Source organism: Paramisgurnus dabryanus, chromosome 4, assembly GCF_030506205.2.
Source record: "Paramisgurnus dabryanus chromosome 4, PD_genome_1.1, whole genome shotgun sequence".
Lineage (NCBI taxonomy): Eukaryota > Metazoa > Chordata > Actinopteri > Cypriniformes > Cobitidae > Paramisgurnus > Paramisgurnus dabryanus.
The window spans coordinates 19,318,514-19,333,698 of record NC_133340.1 but is presented as its reverse complement, the minus strand read 5'-3'; the positions used below and the strand labels follow the sequence as shown (position 1 = coordinate 19,333,698).

The 15,185-nt window shown below is 35.9% G+C and overlaps 2 protein-coding genes across 2 annotated transcripts; one reads left to right on the top strand and one right to left on the bottom strand.

Moving 5' to 3' along the window:
- Positions 1-1,265: 1,265 nt before the first annotated feature.
- Positions 1,266-3,412, bottom strand: LOC135760530 (uncharacterized). The gene is made up of 3 exons (XM_065274547.2): positions 3,155-3,412; positions 2,734-3,061; positions 1,266-2,183 (listed from the first exon to the last, which is right to left on the bottom strand). The coding sequence occupies exons 1-3, from the start codon at positions 3,305-3,307 to the stop codon at positions 1,609-1,611; spliced, it is 1,056 nt and encodes a 351-aa protein (XP_065130619.1). The 5' UTR covers positions 3,308-3,412; the 3' UTR covers positions 1,266-1,608.
- Positions 3,413-4,555: 1,143 nt separating this feature from the next.
- Positions 4,556-7,386, top strand: LOC135760548 (uncharacterized). The gene is made up of 2 exons (XM_073814578.1): positions 4,556-4,685; positions 5,735-7,386. Exons 1-2 carry the CDS (start codon positions 4,556-4,558, stop codon positions 6,847-6,849), a joined length of 1,245 nt encoding a protein of 414 aa, XP_073670679.1. The 3' UTR covers positions 6,850-7,386.
- The last annotated feature ends 7,799 nt before the right edge of the window (positions 7,387-15,185 follow it).

Sequence of the window (15,185 nt, the reverse complement as noted above, 5' to 3'; positions counted from 1 at the left end):
TTGAATAGACAGTACAGCACAGACAGTGAACACACAGAGTTGATGTGTAAATTAATCTTGTGTCTCCATCTAGTGGTGAATATTAGTAAGAGTTCAGATTGACTGCTGCTGTCTGTGGTGCTGAACTCACAGCTGTCTGTTAAAGTGATTCTGAATCCTGCTGCTCCTCACAAACATCACAAATAAACATCAACATTGATTCATACATGCAGCTTTATGTTTCAGAAACTTTTATTTTCACATTAACTTACAAAACTCAGTGATGTGCAGGTGACGCCAATTTGTTTACATTTTTATTTTAAACCTCAGCGTGAAAAAGGGCATATAACATGTCAAAGGAATGTTTTGGTTTTAGATTTTTTTTTTAAATAGAATCATGTTATAATAGTTTATTGTGTGTAATATTAATCTAAATAAAACTTGATATAATAGTATTATTTTATCTTTATTTTAACCAGCTTGATTGACACATTCCTATTTAGGAATATTGAGGTCCTCATCTACAATCTACTATCACCAACTAGGGGAAATTTTAAATAATGTCGCTCTAGATTTGTCTTTAATCCTTGTTTCAAATCAAAGAAGAATGTGCAGCTACGACACATAATATATTTCAGAATCAATTGCATAAAGCAAACAAACAATCCCATCATTTTTTTTACATACATGTTAAGATCCATGACTATTTAAAGAGTATAAGGTCTGTCCAATTCTGTTGACTTAATCCAGGGTTCCCCAAATCTTACCCTGGAGGGCTGGAGCACTACAGAGTTTAGGTCCAACCCTGATCAAACTTACCCACCTGTGATTTTCTAGTGATCATGAAGACCTTGATTAGCTTGCTCAGGTGGGTTTGATCAAGGTTGGAGCTAAACTATCCAGTGCTCCGGCCCTTCAGGGTAAGATGTGGTGAACCCTGACTTAATGGGTGACTTTTATTTTGTAACTCGTTACGTTCTTTGGCAGATATGATGATGACGTCAGTAATGCAGTGAGGAGTGATTGTAACTTGCTATTTAAATGTTTACGAGATATGTTTAACACCTGTTATTATCTGTTGTCATTTATAATCAGTGTTTTGTGATATTTAATGTGCCAGAGTAATATAGTTCATGGGTTTAATCCGCATGTTTGTACTATTAAGCTCTTTGTTGTTTTTATTTAATGTTGTATTACTACAGGACAGCAACCAAAATACTAAACATTTTTGTTTATTTTCAGTTTCTTATATATTTTATTGAATTTACAAATAATATACAGGACAGATGCAGGTCGTACACAACAAAAAAATTGTGCTGTAAAATAACAAAAAAATACTGGCAGCTCGGTTGGCTGCCCTATACTGTGAATTTACACCTCTGGTCTAACATTACCTCGGTTAAAATAAATGAATCTCTCTTCAAAGATCAAGCAGTGGTGAGGTTTCTTTCCAGTGCTAACTCTCTGATGAGTCCTCGGGACATCTGATCGAGCAAATGTCTTCTCACATTGAGCAAACTTTAACTTGGACCAGAGAAGCTCTTTCCACAGTGACAGCAAACATAAAGTTTCTCTCCAGTATGAACTTTCTCATGGACTATCAGATGAGATTTCAGATTGAGACGTTGATCACAGTGTGAACATTGACAGAGTTTCTCTGTGTACATTTTGGTGTGCTTTTAAATAGCTGGACCGTGCAAAGGTTTTTCCACATTGACTGCACTGATACAGTCTCTCGTTGGTGTGTAAACGCATGTGTCTCTTCACATGAGGTTTGTATCTAAATCTCTTCTCACAGTGAGGACACTTGTATGGTTTTTCTCCTGTGTGAATTCTCTTATGAGCATCAAGATTTTGTTTGGTGCTGAAGTAATGGCCACATTCAGTGCAGTAGAAAGACTTTACTTCACTGTGTTGCCTCATGTGGACGTTTATATTAGACGTTGTTGTAAAAAGATCCTTTCCACACTGCTCACAGTGAAAATTAAGCTTCTTCCTCTTCTTCTTCTCTCTGTGCTCTTGTGAATGAAGTTTCTTCTCTTGTAAGGTATTAAAGCTGATCTCAGATCTGCTGCGGGTGAAGAGTTTCTGTTCTGTGTGTTTTCTCTCTAAATGTCTCTGTGAGCTCAATGTCTCTCCACCGGTGATGCAGGAAAGAATCGAGGACGTTATTTCTCCATTCAAACATAATTCACTCCTCACATCTGAAAGAAACATGAAACAACTACATCTCTTATTTACACAAAGAAAGATGAATTGAGATTCTGTATCTTTTTCTGTATTCACACAGAGACATAAGACAGCGGTCAAGCCTGTTATGGCTGGATAATAGCTAGAATTGCACACACACACAAAAAATCTAATTTTCGCAACACACACTGCAAAAAAGTGATCAAAGACAAAATATTAAATGTAATGAATATTTACTGAGTGAGATATCCACTATTTTGTAGAAGGAAGTCAAATGGACATTTTTTATTTGTACAAAGACTTTAACAATGCTTACTGCATTAAATGGTGACTCTTCTAAAATGAGAAAAAATAGAATGAGAAAAATAATAATTTTGTGGGTTTTTTTTAAGCCTACATGTCTATTGTTCCAAAAGAGGTCATAATATCCTTAGATTTTAGTCCTTATTTTTTTGTCATTTGGTTAATGAGTCTGTAAATTAAACCCTCCTTTATAAAACAGGTACTCACACGACAATTCACACGAAAAATTGTACAAATACTACAATGATTTAGGAAACATACCTGTCAGAATAAAATCATAAGCATCATTGTGATTGTCTTCATATTCATCTGCTGTGGTTTCAGTTTTTATTTCTGTGGGTTCAGTTTTTTTTATCTCCATCATGAGGTTCGAGCAGTCCATGAGTTTGACTGAACACATCTTGAGTTTGGTCTGCAGGATCTGCTGCTGTTCTCCAGCGTTCCAGACAGAATCCAGAGACTCTGTGGAGGTTTGATCAGTAGATTCCTCATCCTGTAAGCCCTGATTACTGTCACACACTGTAGTGTCCTGAGCGTCTGTGGGCTTTGACTCAGTATAACAGAGTAAAGTCAGACTGAGCTCGGAGTCCTGTGTGGAAGATTCACAACAAACACACACAGAGTAAGATTAGAAATGATTTGATGTTGTCAAACAGGTAAAGGATGTTTAAGCTGTACAAACCTCTCTCTTCAGTCCTTCATCTCCTCTTAACCTCAGCTTTGTCTCCAGTAACGCCACCTCTTTCTTCAGCTGAGAGATTTCTGTGATGAAATCATCAATATCCAGCATGGACAGATCAGTTCCTACTGATTTACAGCACATCTCATCCATCATCAACACTAAAATACACAGAGACAAGACTCTGTTTACACTCAATAAAACACTCAAGAGAGAAAAACAAGTACGTTAAAATAAATCTCAAGTAAACTCACAGCGGTTGATGTTGGTGTCTCTTCGTTGGTTTTAACGGCGGTTTGTATTTACAGAGTGACTCTACTGCCATCTTCTGGGGATGTTTTAACTCCTGCACGCAGTCAGATAAAATTCTTATATGCCTCGTTTTTATTAAACACCAGAAGTTCGTGTTATTCTAATTCTTTCTTTAATTCTTTTATCATTTATTTTTCACGAAGAAACATCAATCTTCTTGTGTAATGAATGCGAGATGAATGAAGTGTTGAGCGTCTTTTCTCTCCAGTACAGCAGGAGGCGCTCTGCAGCTCTTAAGTTCGCCGATAAACCCACTAAAGAAAGAAAGAAAGAAAGAAAGAAAGAAAGAAAGAAAGAAAGAAAGAAAGAAAGAAAAAAGAAAGATAGATAGAAAGAGCTCGCGTGTGATGTGTTTGTGACACTAGGATCTGGGGAAATTATAAGGTCAGTTTTAAAATTTATTAAGTATAGTGGTCTTAGAAATCGAATATAGACATATTTTAACATACTACTAGACTGAAATCACTTCACACTCCAGCACAGGTGGTGGCGGTATGCACCAAAAAGTTGATATGCGACCGGCCAATAAATCCATAGAAAAAGAAGAAGACGAAGACGCTTAATGCATCATAGGTACACCCAATATGTGTTTAATGACATGTGTGAAATATCAGCAGGAAAGAATATTGTATATTAGAGAAGTACAAGAAATTGGTACTACAAAATTCACAATGGGTAATATTTTAAATGAAGGGACAAATACGGGTAGGCTAATAAGGGAAATAATGAAGTTCTTAAAAACATCGCGGTAATTAATAACATTTAATCAGATTCATGCAGAGTATCTTGGTGGCGATATGCACCTTTACAGTTGGTTTGCAACCCGCCAGTAAACCCACAGAAGAAAGAAGAAGAAGAAAATGTGTTTGTGTATCCTCAGTGTTTTTCTCTCTTGAGTGTTTTATTGAGTGTAAACAGAGTCTTGTCTCTGTGTATTTTAGTGTTGATGATGAGATGGATGTGATGTGTTGTAAATCAGGAACTGATCAGGGCTTACAGGATGAGGAATCTACTGATCAAACCTCCACAGAGTCTCTGGATTCTGTCTGGAACGCTGGAGAACAGCAGCGGATCCTGCAGACCAAACTCAACATGTGTTTAGTCAAACTCATCGACTGCAGGAACCTCATGATGAAGATCAAAACTGAACCTACAGAAATAAAAACTGAACATACAAAAGAGAAAGATCACACTGATGAAGATGAGGATTTTATATCGTCAGGTATGTGTCCTCAATGAATGTTGCGTTTTTTACCATTTATCTGTCATTTGAGTTCCTGTTTTATTAAAGGGTATTTTTCAAGTCACTGACCAAAAAAAAGGCAAGGTAAGTTTATTTGTATAGCACATTTCATTCACAGAGGTCATTCAAAATGCTTTACATAGAAATGATAAAACAAGTATGTAGAAATAAGAGAGACACACACACACACACACACACACACACGGAAAAAAATCAAATATACATGAGAATTTAAAATATCTAAAGAAAATAAATGTGATTTTAATAAAAACAGTTTAAAAGTGTGAAAAAGAATAAAACTGGAATAGAAGTATAAAACAGTTAAAAATAGTCAGATATCTAAATACTAATACTAAGCACTATTTCATTGAAGATGTGTAAGGCTAGCTCGAGCTGTGTTGCCCTTTCTTCTACATTCTCCTAGCCACTTTTCTGTTATTTTTATACAGAATTACTGTACCACCCAAATGTTTGGACACATTACAATTTTTTGGAAAAAAGTCTCTTATGCTCATCGAGCCTGCATTTATTTGATTACAAATCTTCCAGAAATCATTCATATTAGAATGAAATCAAATAAATCCACAGCTTGATAAGCATAAGTATCAGGAATCTTCAAATTTTCTTGTATGCAAGTCTGCTTATGACCAAACTAAAGTTTATTTATGATTGTATATGATATAGTTTATTGTAAATTTCCCTAAGTTTCCAATTTTGAATAGTATCTGGAAATTTTCCGCCCCATGCAACCCTAAGCATTTGATATGTAATGACCCAGGCAGTTACTTGTATAATAACAGGCTTGACCGCTGCCTTCTGTCTCTGTGTGAATATAGAAAAAAAAACACAATCTCAATTCATCCTTCTTTGTGTAAATAAAAGTGATTTTAATTGATTTAAACAGATAATAATTGATGCTTCTTTCAGATGTGAGGAGTGAGTTATGTTTGGATGGAGAAATAACGTCGTCGACTCTTTCCTGCATCACCGGTGGAGAGACATTGAGCTCACAGAGACATGAGAGACAGAACAGACAGAACAGAAACTCTGCACCAGATCTGAGATCAGCTTTACTACCTTACAAGAGAAGAAACTTAATTCACAAGTGCACAGAGAAAAGAAGAAGAATAAGAAGAGGCAGTTTCACTGTGGGAAGAATTTCTTTACAACAACATCTCATATAAACACCCACATTAAGACACACAGTGAAGTAAAACCTTTCTACTGCACTGATTGTGGCAATTACTTCAGCACCAAACAAAATCTTGATGTTCATCAGAGAATTCACACAGGAGAAAAACCATACGAGTGTCCTCACTGTGAGAAGAGATTCAGCCACAAACCTCATTTAAAGAAACATGTGCTTATACACACCAATGAGAGACCGTATCAGTGCAGTGAATGTGACAAAGCCTTTAGGTATTCAGTTTCATTAAAATTACACCAGAAAATTCACTCCGAAAAGAAACCCTATCAATGTTCACACTGTGATAGAAGTTTTGGTTATAAATATCAGCTGATAGTCCATGAGGTAATTCACACTGGAGAGAAACCTCATCACTGTAATGTTTGTGGAAAAAGTTTCAGTCACAACTACATTTTAATGTCACACCACAAAACTCATATCGGTGAAAAACCTTACAAATGCTCTCAGTGTGGAAAGACGTTTACTCGATCAGGTTCCTTGAAAATCCATCAGAACGTTCACACTGGAGAGAAACCTTACCAATGTAGTGTTTGTGGGAGGAGTTTTTATCAACGTGAACATTTAGTGAATCACCAGAGAATTCATACAGGTGAAAAACCTTACAAATGCTCTCAGTGTGAGAAGGCGTTTGCTCAAGCAGGCAACTTAAAAGCCCATGAGAGGATTCACACTGGAGAGAAACCTTACCACTGTAATCTTTGTGGGAAGAGTTTTAATCAACCTCAACATTTAATGTCACACCAGAGAATTCATACAGGTGAAAAACACTCTCATTGTGAGAAGACGATTACTCATTCAACTTCTGTAAAATCACATGGGAAAGTTCACACTGGAGAGAAACCTTACAGCTGCTCAATCTGTGGAAAGAGCTTTGCTTATTCTGGAAGTTTTTGGAAACATCAGAAGAAACATACTGAAGAACAAACTACACAATGAAAACATCATAGTGTCTCAATGTTTGGCAGTCAGTCAAACACAAATTGATTTAGAGGTCAACATCACATTGAGTTGTCATGTGGTTTAGTGTTGGAGTGAAGCCAGTGATATTCTGATGATTTATTTATTGAAGCCTTTGTGTTAAGATATCAAAGGATTTGGCTTTGATTTCCTATAAACTAGGGATGTAACGATTCAGTCACGTTCCCCATTAAAAATGCCTGTCTGAAATCGATTCTGAATCGCAAGGCTGCGATTATTTGTTTCATGCACAGCTTGTGCGTGTACTACGGCATTTGGTCAGAAGGAAGTCCTTATTAATCTAAAATAGTTGTTTATAACGTGCATTTAAAAAAGCAACACTCCTTAAATAAACATCATTCAAAATATTCTTTGTTATCATGAAAATACCTCAAACAATTTGAAGAACAGCGTATAAATATTCCTGTAGACATTTCCTGGAATAGCGTTTGTAATGCTACCTCTTCTGTAGCAGAAAGGGAGTTTCTGCAAAAGAACGCCCCCTGGCATTCGGATGTACCGGGATTTCACCGTAATTCATTAAAATTCGTTCATTGAGAAAACGCGCATTTGCACGGTTAATCGTTACACCCCTACTAAAAACACAGAGTAAGGCACTAACTGTCGCTTTTTGACTTTGGCTCTATGAGTCAAAAATATTTAAGTTAGATGAATAATTTTTTACCTAATCAACACACATCTAAATTGTAACACTGTGTGAGTGTTAATAAAATAGACAGCACAAGTGTGTGGTTCCAAAAATAACAGATGTACAACACATTAGATTTTTTATTTTGTATTATTTTATTTTGTTTATTTTAAGAGTTGCTGACATGTTTCAAAATTGTGTTATGTTTTGGGTAACAAATAATATAAGATTGTATTTGGTGACTTGCACACCCAACTCAGAAATCAAAACCAAAAACATAAGATGAAGAATTTCACATCCATGCCTCCAAAACACTCTTTGTGTTCAATATCTTAACAAAAACTTTGCACATATTCACAGGAGTTCATCTTCTGACAGTGCAGATTAAGTGACTTTATTTTGCCGAGTAAAAGGATGGAAAATAGAGAGAGAGAGAGAGTAAAAGATTGGCAATAGCACTATGGCTTAACATCTGCACAAACCATCGGAACCTCTAAGAATAACCTTAATCAATAAGGGGTCATATAAGCTTATACATCAACAAAGTAACAAGCGGATACTTGCATTTGGCTTTTGTGATGCAGTGCAAAGTTTCGGATGCACACGTGTGCGAGCGGATAGAGAGAGAGGATCCAGATGTGTTCGTAAGAAGATATGGTCCGTTAAGTTGTTTTGAATGGTGGATTGTTCTGCGTAGATTGTCTGAAGTGCAAATGCAAGTGCTTATCTCTCCAGCTTATCTCTACTGTCTTATCTTATAAGACACTCGCTTTTGGTGTGAGAGACCCGGGTTCGATTCCACTGAGACACACCATTGTGTCCCTGAGCAAGACACTTCACCCCTAGTTGCTCCAGAGGCCTGCGACCTCTGACATATATAGCAATTGTAAGTCGCTTTGGATAAAAGCGTCAGCTAAATGAATAAATAAGCGAGCTTGGCTGGGTGCTACGGCTGAGTGTCGAACTGTGAACTGCTGGAGGAGAGGTCCTTTTGACCTCTCATGAGTCCAACCCACTAAGGTCTTTGACTGATCACCATAATAGTGACTTTAAATGAAACAGCCAACATCTAAACCTAAGTTAAGAAAATGATTTTACAAAGATGTGAAATGCAATGTTATGTTTCAGACAGAGATGGTAAGAGAGAGGATAACAGAGCTTTTAATTCTGCTCAGTGTTACTTTTAACACTCTGTAAGATGGGACAATATATACATCCAGCAGTGTTCATTTAACTCCTGGGATTTTTCTGTGTGAAAGCTTCCTGGGGGCTAAGTGAGGGCTGCCCATGCAGGGCCAGTGCTAAGGGGCCAACATTTTGCCAATGAGCAAACCTGTGCATGGCCCCAAGGCTAGCTGTAAGTGGGCACACAAAGGGCCATCATAGGCTTGCTTGCAGGCTTTCAATGTCATACAATTTTATTTACACCTGTGTCATTACAACAGAATGCAGCAGACACCCACGTTTCCTATAAATCTCTTATTCTGCCCAATTTTAACATAAACATTGCAAATAACATCAGAAGTAACAATAATTTATGGACACATATCCTACACTGTAAAAAAAATATTGTGAAATTCACAGTAATTAACTGGCAGCAATTGACAAGTAACTTACTTTAGAAAAAGCACAGTAAGTTACTTGTCAATTGCTGCCAGTTAACTACTGTGTTTTTTTCTATAGTAAGTTACTTGTCAATTGCTGCCAGTTAACTACTGTGTTTTTTTCTATAGTAAGTTACTTGTCAATTGCTGCCAGTTAAATACTGTGATTTTGCCGTACTGTAAGTTACTTGTCAATGGCTGCCAGTTAACTACTGTGATTTTGCCGTACTGTAAGTTACTTGTCAATTGCTGCCAGTTAACTACTGTGATTTTTCTGTACAGTAAGTTACTTGTCAATGGCTGCCAGTTAAATACTGTGATTTCTTTTCCACAGTAAGTTACTTGTCAATGGCTGCCAGTTAACTACTGTGATTTCTTTTCTACAGTAAATTACTATTGTCAATGGCTGCCAGGTAACTACTGTGATTTTTTCCACAGTAATTAACTGGCAGTCATTGACAAGTAACTAAGCAGAGATTATATATTTTTAATATATAGTTCATTGTGGTTTTCCCTACAGCATTTGATTGGTTAGTTATTTTCTGTAAACATTCATCAATGTTAAAATAAAGTTGTAATGGCCAGCCTTAAAGGTTGAGTTACAATTATTTAAAAACTCAAGACTGTTAAAAGAAGGAAATACAAAAAACAAATCTAAAACAATATAAAAGTCCAAGCGTGTTAAAAGTCCAAATGTGCAAAGTTTCCACCGTGTATATAAAATCCAAGAAAGTGATATCCAAAGTCCATAAAACGTAACTGGACAGGTAAGCCCAAATACACAAACTCCACACACCAGCAACCGCTTGTTTTAGCTATAGCGTCAGCTAACCATGTGCTCCTGCTCCTTCCTTTTATACAAAGTTCCATGTCATGTGACCCCTCACATGACAGGCAGACGAAGCAAAATAAAAGACATACACACATAAAATAGCAAAAGGATAAAATGGCTAAGAAAACATGTAAAACTAATTTAAACTCAAATACATAAGTCACAATATAATGAGTGGTAAAACATGTATCTTGTCTGATCATGTCACAACGTTAATGATCTAATTTAAATATGCTAAATTACAAAACAATACAATAAGTTTTCTGATTTGAAGGAAAATGCTACTGTTTCACAGATATGTACTAAATTAAAAAAAATTTTTTTTACAGTCAAATACATTCAATAAATGCATGCTAACATTTGTAAAATAACATTTTAATTTGGATGAAAAAGTATGAATTCCCAAGAAATATATCTTAAAACATTTTAAACTTTTGTTACAATCTAAATAATAACTAAATATAATTCAGTACAATCTGTAAATAAAACAAAATAATAATTATCAATCAAAAGTACACTACAAGTAAACTGTAAGTTTCCTCCAATTCTTATTAATCACAATATTACTGTCAAGTATAATATCTGAAATGCAAAACAAATTTATGTCTACAATATTTTCACTCCAAAATAAATAGTTCTAGTGCACAACACAACCATTGATTCTAAAAATGATTCTAAATTCAGAATCCTAATTTTACAGTGTATAAATAACATTAAAATATGCCCAAAAAGGTCAGTGAAACCATACCACAACAGACAATGTTAAGAGATTGAAAAGCTATTTTCATTTAAATTGCTAGTAATCTACTGGATCCTACAGTATGAATAAACATATTTACAAGATTTACTAAAAGTTAGAATTTATGTTTTAATTCTATTCAACATGCTTAAACACATTATTGTTTAATTTACATTAAACGTGCCTGTATTGACATTTAAGTACGAAATAATATCAGCTTTGAGTGGACTAGTTATCAGATGTTTAAGTGAATCACCAAAACATGACTCCAAACAATGGACCTTTTCCTATAGATTATGTATCATATATGTGAACAAAGTTATTTATTAAGTTATTTATACACACTTCACTTTGATGAAACTGTGCAATTTTATTTCCTGTGTGCAGATTTAGCCACTGGTAAAACTCTTATGGGACTGCTCTCCATTCAGAGGGCTTATGTGTTTTCATGTCTCACCAGCATATGGCCAAGATGATTTCAGTGTAATACTGTTTAAAGTATCTATTAGCCTACCATGTGTATTTTCTCTAAAATTAAATATTTTAGCAGCAAAAAAAAGTCACAGAAGAAGAAGCTAAGCAAGCTAACCCACAAACGAAGAAGAAACAGCAACTTGTTGTGTATAATTTGAGAAGACCAGCAATGATGGAAGTAAATAAACAGCGACTTTTGATTCAGTTTGAGTTAAATCACTCCTCAACTTGGCTCATCTTTGTTTTCACCGTCTCAAACGGAAATACCTATGACGCAGTTTTTTTACCTGACGGGAGGGGTTCTGGTGGACCAATCACAGCGCTTGCGGTCCGTGTAGATCTGACGCGCTGTTAAAAATAGGCTTGTTTGAGATGAGCAAATTCTGCGCAGAATCGATCACCGGTGATCAGCGCAAGATGCATTCCGGTTAGAAAAGTGTCCGACTTACGTCCGACTTGCTCTGATGTCACGCTGACGTGTACAAAATAACTCTCGCGATGGAGAGGCGGGCTCGTCGGATTCTACAGCCGAGCGCAGTTGCTCTCCACCGACTGCGTTGACGAAAAGCACGATGGGAAAAGACTTGCTGACGACACAGCTTAATGCTCATTTGCCCGGGAATGTCAGCTGATGACTTTTTAATTCTAAAAACTACACTTCCTGTAGTAGTTTTTATATTTATTCAACTTGTTCTTGACTTATGACATTTATATTATTAATAAATTCCTTTAAACTTTTGTATTGGTGTTGTATTATTTGTACTGTGTGCTGTTTATATTTCACACAGAAACGAATTTGGATTACGTCTAGACTTAGATTACATCCCAACCTTTACTAAGAAGCCTTTTCCAATAATGAACAGTTCAGCTTTGTTGATTCTCCTTATAAACATCTTAATGTAAATGTATTTGTTGGTATTTCAGTTGCATCTATTTAATCCGCGATAAAATACGCGAACGCGATCTCTTCCATTGCTGACGTTTGCCGTCAACAAAACAGCGAGATTCATGAATCGTCCGGCTTGCCTACACTTTTTTCACTCCTCCCCTCACTGCAGCCGGCTACTCTCGCCTATATTTCAGGCAAGGCAAGCTGCATCTCAAACAAGCCTAATGTTGTGAGGCTACGCAGCGCTACGCACAGGCTACGGACCTACGCACGACTATAAATCGCCATTTAAACTGACATACTGGGTGCATCCCAATTCAGGGGCTGTGGCCTTCCAAGGCCGTATCTGAAGGCACATGACATCACCGGGCTGTGACGAAGGCTGTCACAATTCGAAGGCTCCTTCATATAAAAGCCTCTTACTGTGGCCTTTTCCCCACTGTAACCGAGTTAGGGCTGTAACGCTATAGCTTGTCCCATTAAAAAAACCTGCCTGATTATGCATCAAAAATCATAATCATTCAAAATAAAACAAAATCATTCAAAATCATTCAAAATATTCTTTATTATCATGAAAATACCTGAAACTATTTGAAGAACAGCAATATAAATATTCCTGTAGACATTTCCTGGAACAGCGTTTGCAATGCTAGCCTACTTCTTCTGTGGCACAAAGGGAGTTTCTGCACGAGAACGCCCCCTGGCTTTTGGATGTGGCAGAATTTCAATGTAATTCATGCAAATTCATTAATTGAGAAAACGCGCATTTGCACGATAAATCGTTAAAGCCTACCGAGGATCCATAGATGTATCCTTCAGAGCTTTGGCTATTCCAAAGTTCAAAATGAAGTCTGGGTATTTTGAAATAAACATTCAAAACTGTAGTTAAATAAAAGTGTATATTTTGCTAATTAAAGGTCCTTGTGGCTGTTTTACTATTATAAATGATGTTTTAGTGATGTAAATTAATATTATTGCTGCAATGTTGTGTGTTGCGTTTTGCTTTTGTATATTTCTAAGGTTGGTGAATTTTACATACTGTTGGATAGTTTAATCTGCATCAATGCGTTATATTTTCTAAAGTAAAATAAAAAAAATCTGCCACCATATATATTTTTAAAAGTCTGATAGGTCTCAGCTTTTGTGTCCCAGTGACAAGCGTAGTGGGCGGGAAAAGCAAGTGATGCCCCCGTAGGCTAGACCGTCTCATTTCATTTCACTTTGTGGCGTTTATGCTGCTGCCTTCAAATATTGAGCCTTGCCTTCAAAGTCCACGGCCTTAAAAGGATCCAGACCCTGAATTGGGATGCACCCTCAGTTTGTTCAAACTAAACCAGTGCTCACACAGCAGTCATTGGCCAGTTTACTGAATGACAGTCATATCAACCAATTATACTCAAAGCAACATTGACGAGTCAGCCAATACAATTTGGTAACACTTTTTTTCTATAGTCCACTTTAGACATTTTACTAATTATAAGTAACTTTGCAACTACTTATCCTACCAATCTTTACAGTATTAGACTGTCTGCTTAATATCTATTCACACTTTATTGTGATGATCCCTCAACAGACATTCAACTGACTAAGTATCTTTGCAGGTGCATGTCAACTTATTCCACTAACCCTACCCTCTTCCCTAACCCTAACAGTCTACTAATACTCTAAGGACAGTTAGACAGTTAGTTGAGATATAGTTGCAAATTAGTGAAAGTTGGTTGACATACTTGAAAACTTATTTATAGTTGTATAAGTATTAAGTGTAACCTACAATTTATTTCAGTGTGGTAGCATATTTAATGGAATGTTGTGTGTACCATGTTGTAGACAAAACAATAATCATAGTGACTTTCTCCTTTAAAGAAATAGAAAATAAATCTAATTTGTCATTACTAGCATAATACTCAAATATAATATAATAAATATACTTTAAAATCTATTCCCAACAAAGATTATTGAAGAAATAATTTTCTTCAATTTATTTTGTGTATCCTGAATAAGATTAGACAGAGTTTTTAAAAATAAAAGTCAATCGGGTTTAAATGTCAGGAGTTCCTGTCGGGATGAAAGTAACACTTGTTACTCTTCTCCCACTGCCAATACTGTTGCATTATGTTGAAAATGTATATTTTTTTATTTGATTTAATTTTATTGTGTTTAAACTGTTAAAAAATTTTTTTTTTTTCAACAATTCAAGTTTGTACTGTCAGGTTGCTTTAGAAACATTTGATGAAACCAAAATTTAACCGAAAATACATATAAACAAGATCATAGTCATGTTTATTTACTAAAAACAAGTGTAACACAAAAATCTATCTTGTTCTGTTCTGTTACTTTTGAACCACTTGTGTGTTACTTTCGTCCCTGCTGACAGAGTCTAAGGCCATTTTGTTTCCAAAATTTCACCTGGAATTCATAGTCCACACTTGAGTTACTGATCACAGCAAAAATATATCTGTCTAAAACTTTATCTTTTAAAATTAAGTTTTTCTGAAAAATGGTACTTTCGCCCCTGCTCACCCCTACTGTGAGTCTCTACAGTACAATGTTGGTTACTGTGAGTCTCTACAGTACATTGCTGGTTACTGTGAATCTTTGCAGGATATTTTATTCACTGTGATTTTCTACAGCACATACCTTTTTACTGTGATTTTTACAGTTTTAAAACACTACTGTGATTTCACACTGAATGCACTGTAATCCACTGTGAACTTTATTAGAGTTATTTGCTGTGCATGAACACAGTTAATTACTGTAGATTTCACAAGCATTTTTACAGTGTAAAAATGAACTGATACGTTGTAAACCGGGTGAATTTAGATCATGATAACAAGATGGGCACTTGAACTCTGCAATGCTTCACCTCACACTGTTACTTTAAGCGTTCTATGCGCAATCCAGTCATTTATAAAAATCAATTGTAAAGGCCTATAAGGTTGTATGTGTAAAGTGTGCATGAGTCTGTTCCTGAACAAAATGCTTTTAGAATTAAACAAGAATTTGTGTGTATGTGTGTAGGTAGGATCTACCACATATGTATATGGTGAACATTCCTAGTCTTTACATTGTGTGTACTGTCTACACCTGGCGCAAGAAGCATGACCTGACAAATTCCCAAAGTAAATGTC

What these genes read in the sequence shown, in the direction of transcription:
- LOC135760530 (XM_065274547.2), bottom strand. Translation starts at nt 3,307, where the DNA reads ATGATGGATGAGATGTGCTGTAAATCAGTAGGAACTGATCTGTCCATG. An exon ending in ATGAAGGACTGAAGAGAGAG is followed by an intron (nt 3,062 to 3,154) that starts GTTTGTACAGCT and finishes TCTTCCACACAG; the next exon opens with GACTCCGAGCTCAGTCTGAC. An exon ending in TTATGATTTTATTCTGACAG is followed by an intron (nt 2,184 to 2,733) that starts GTATGTTTCCTA and finishes TGTTTCTTTCAG; the next exon opens with ATGTGAGGAGTGAATTATGT.
- LOC135760548 (XM_073814578.1), top strand. Translation starts at nt 4,556, where the DNA reads ATGTGTTTAGTCAAACTCATCGACTGCAGGAACCTCATGATGAAGATC. An exon ending in TGAGGATTTTATATCGTCAG is followed by an intron (nt 4,686 to 5,734) that starts GTATGTGTCCTC and finishes CATGAGAGACAG; the next exon opens with AACAGACAGAACAGAAACTC.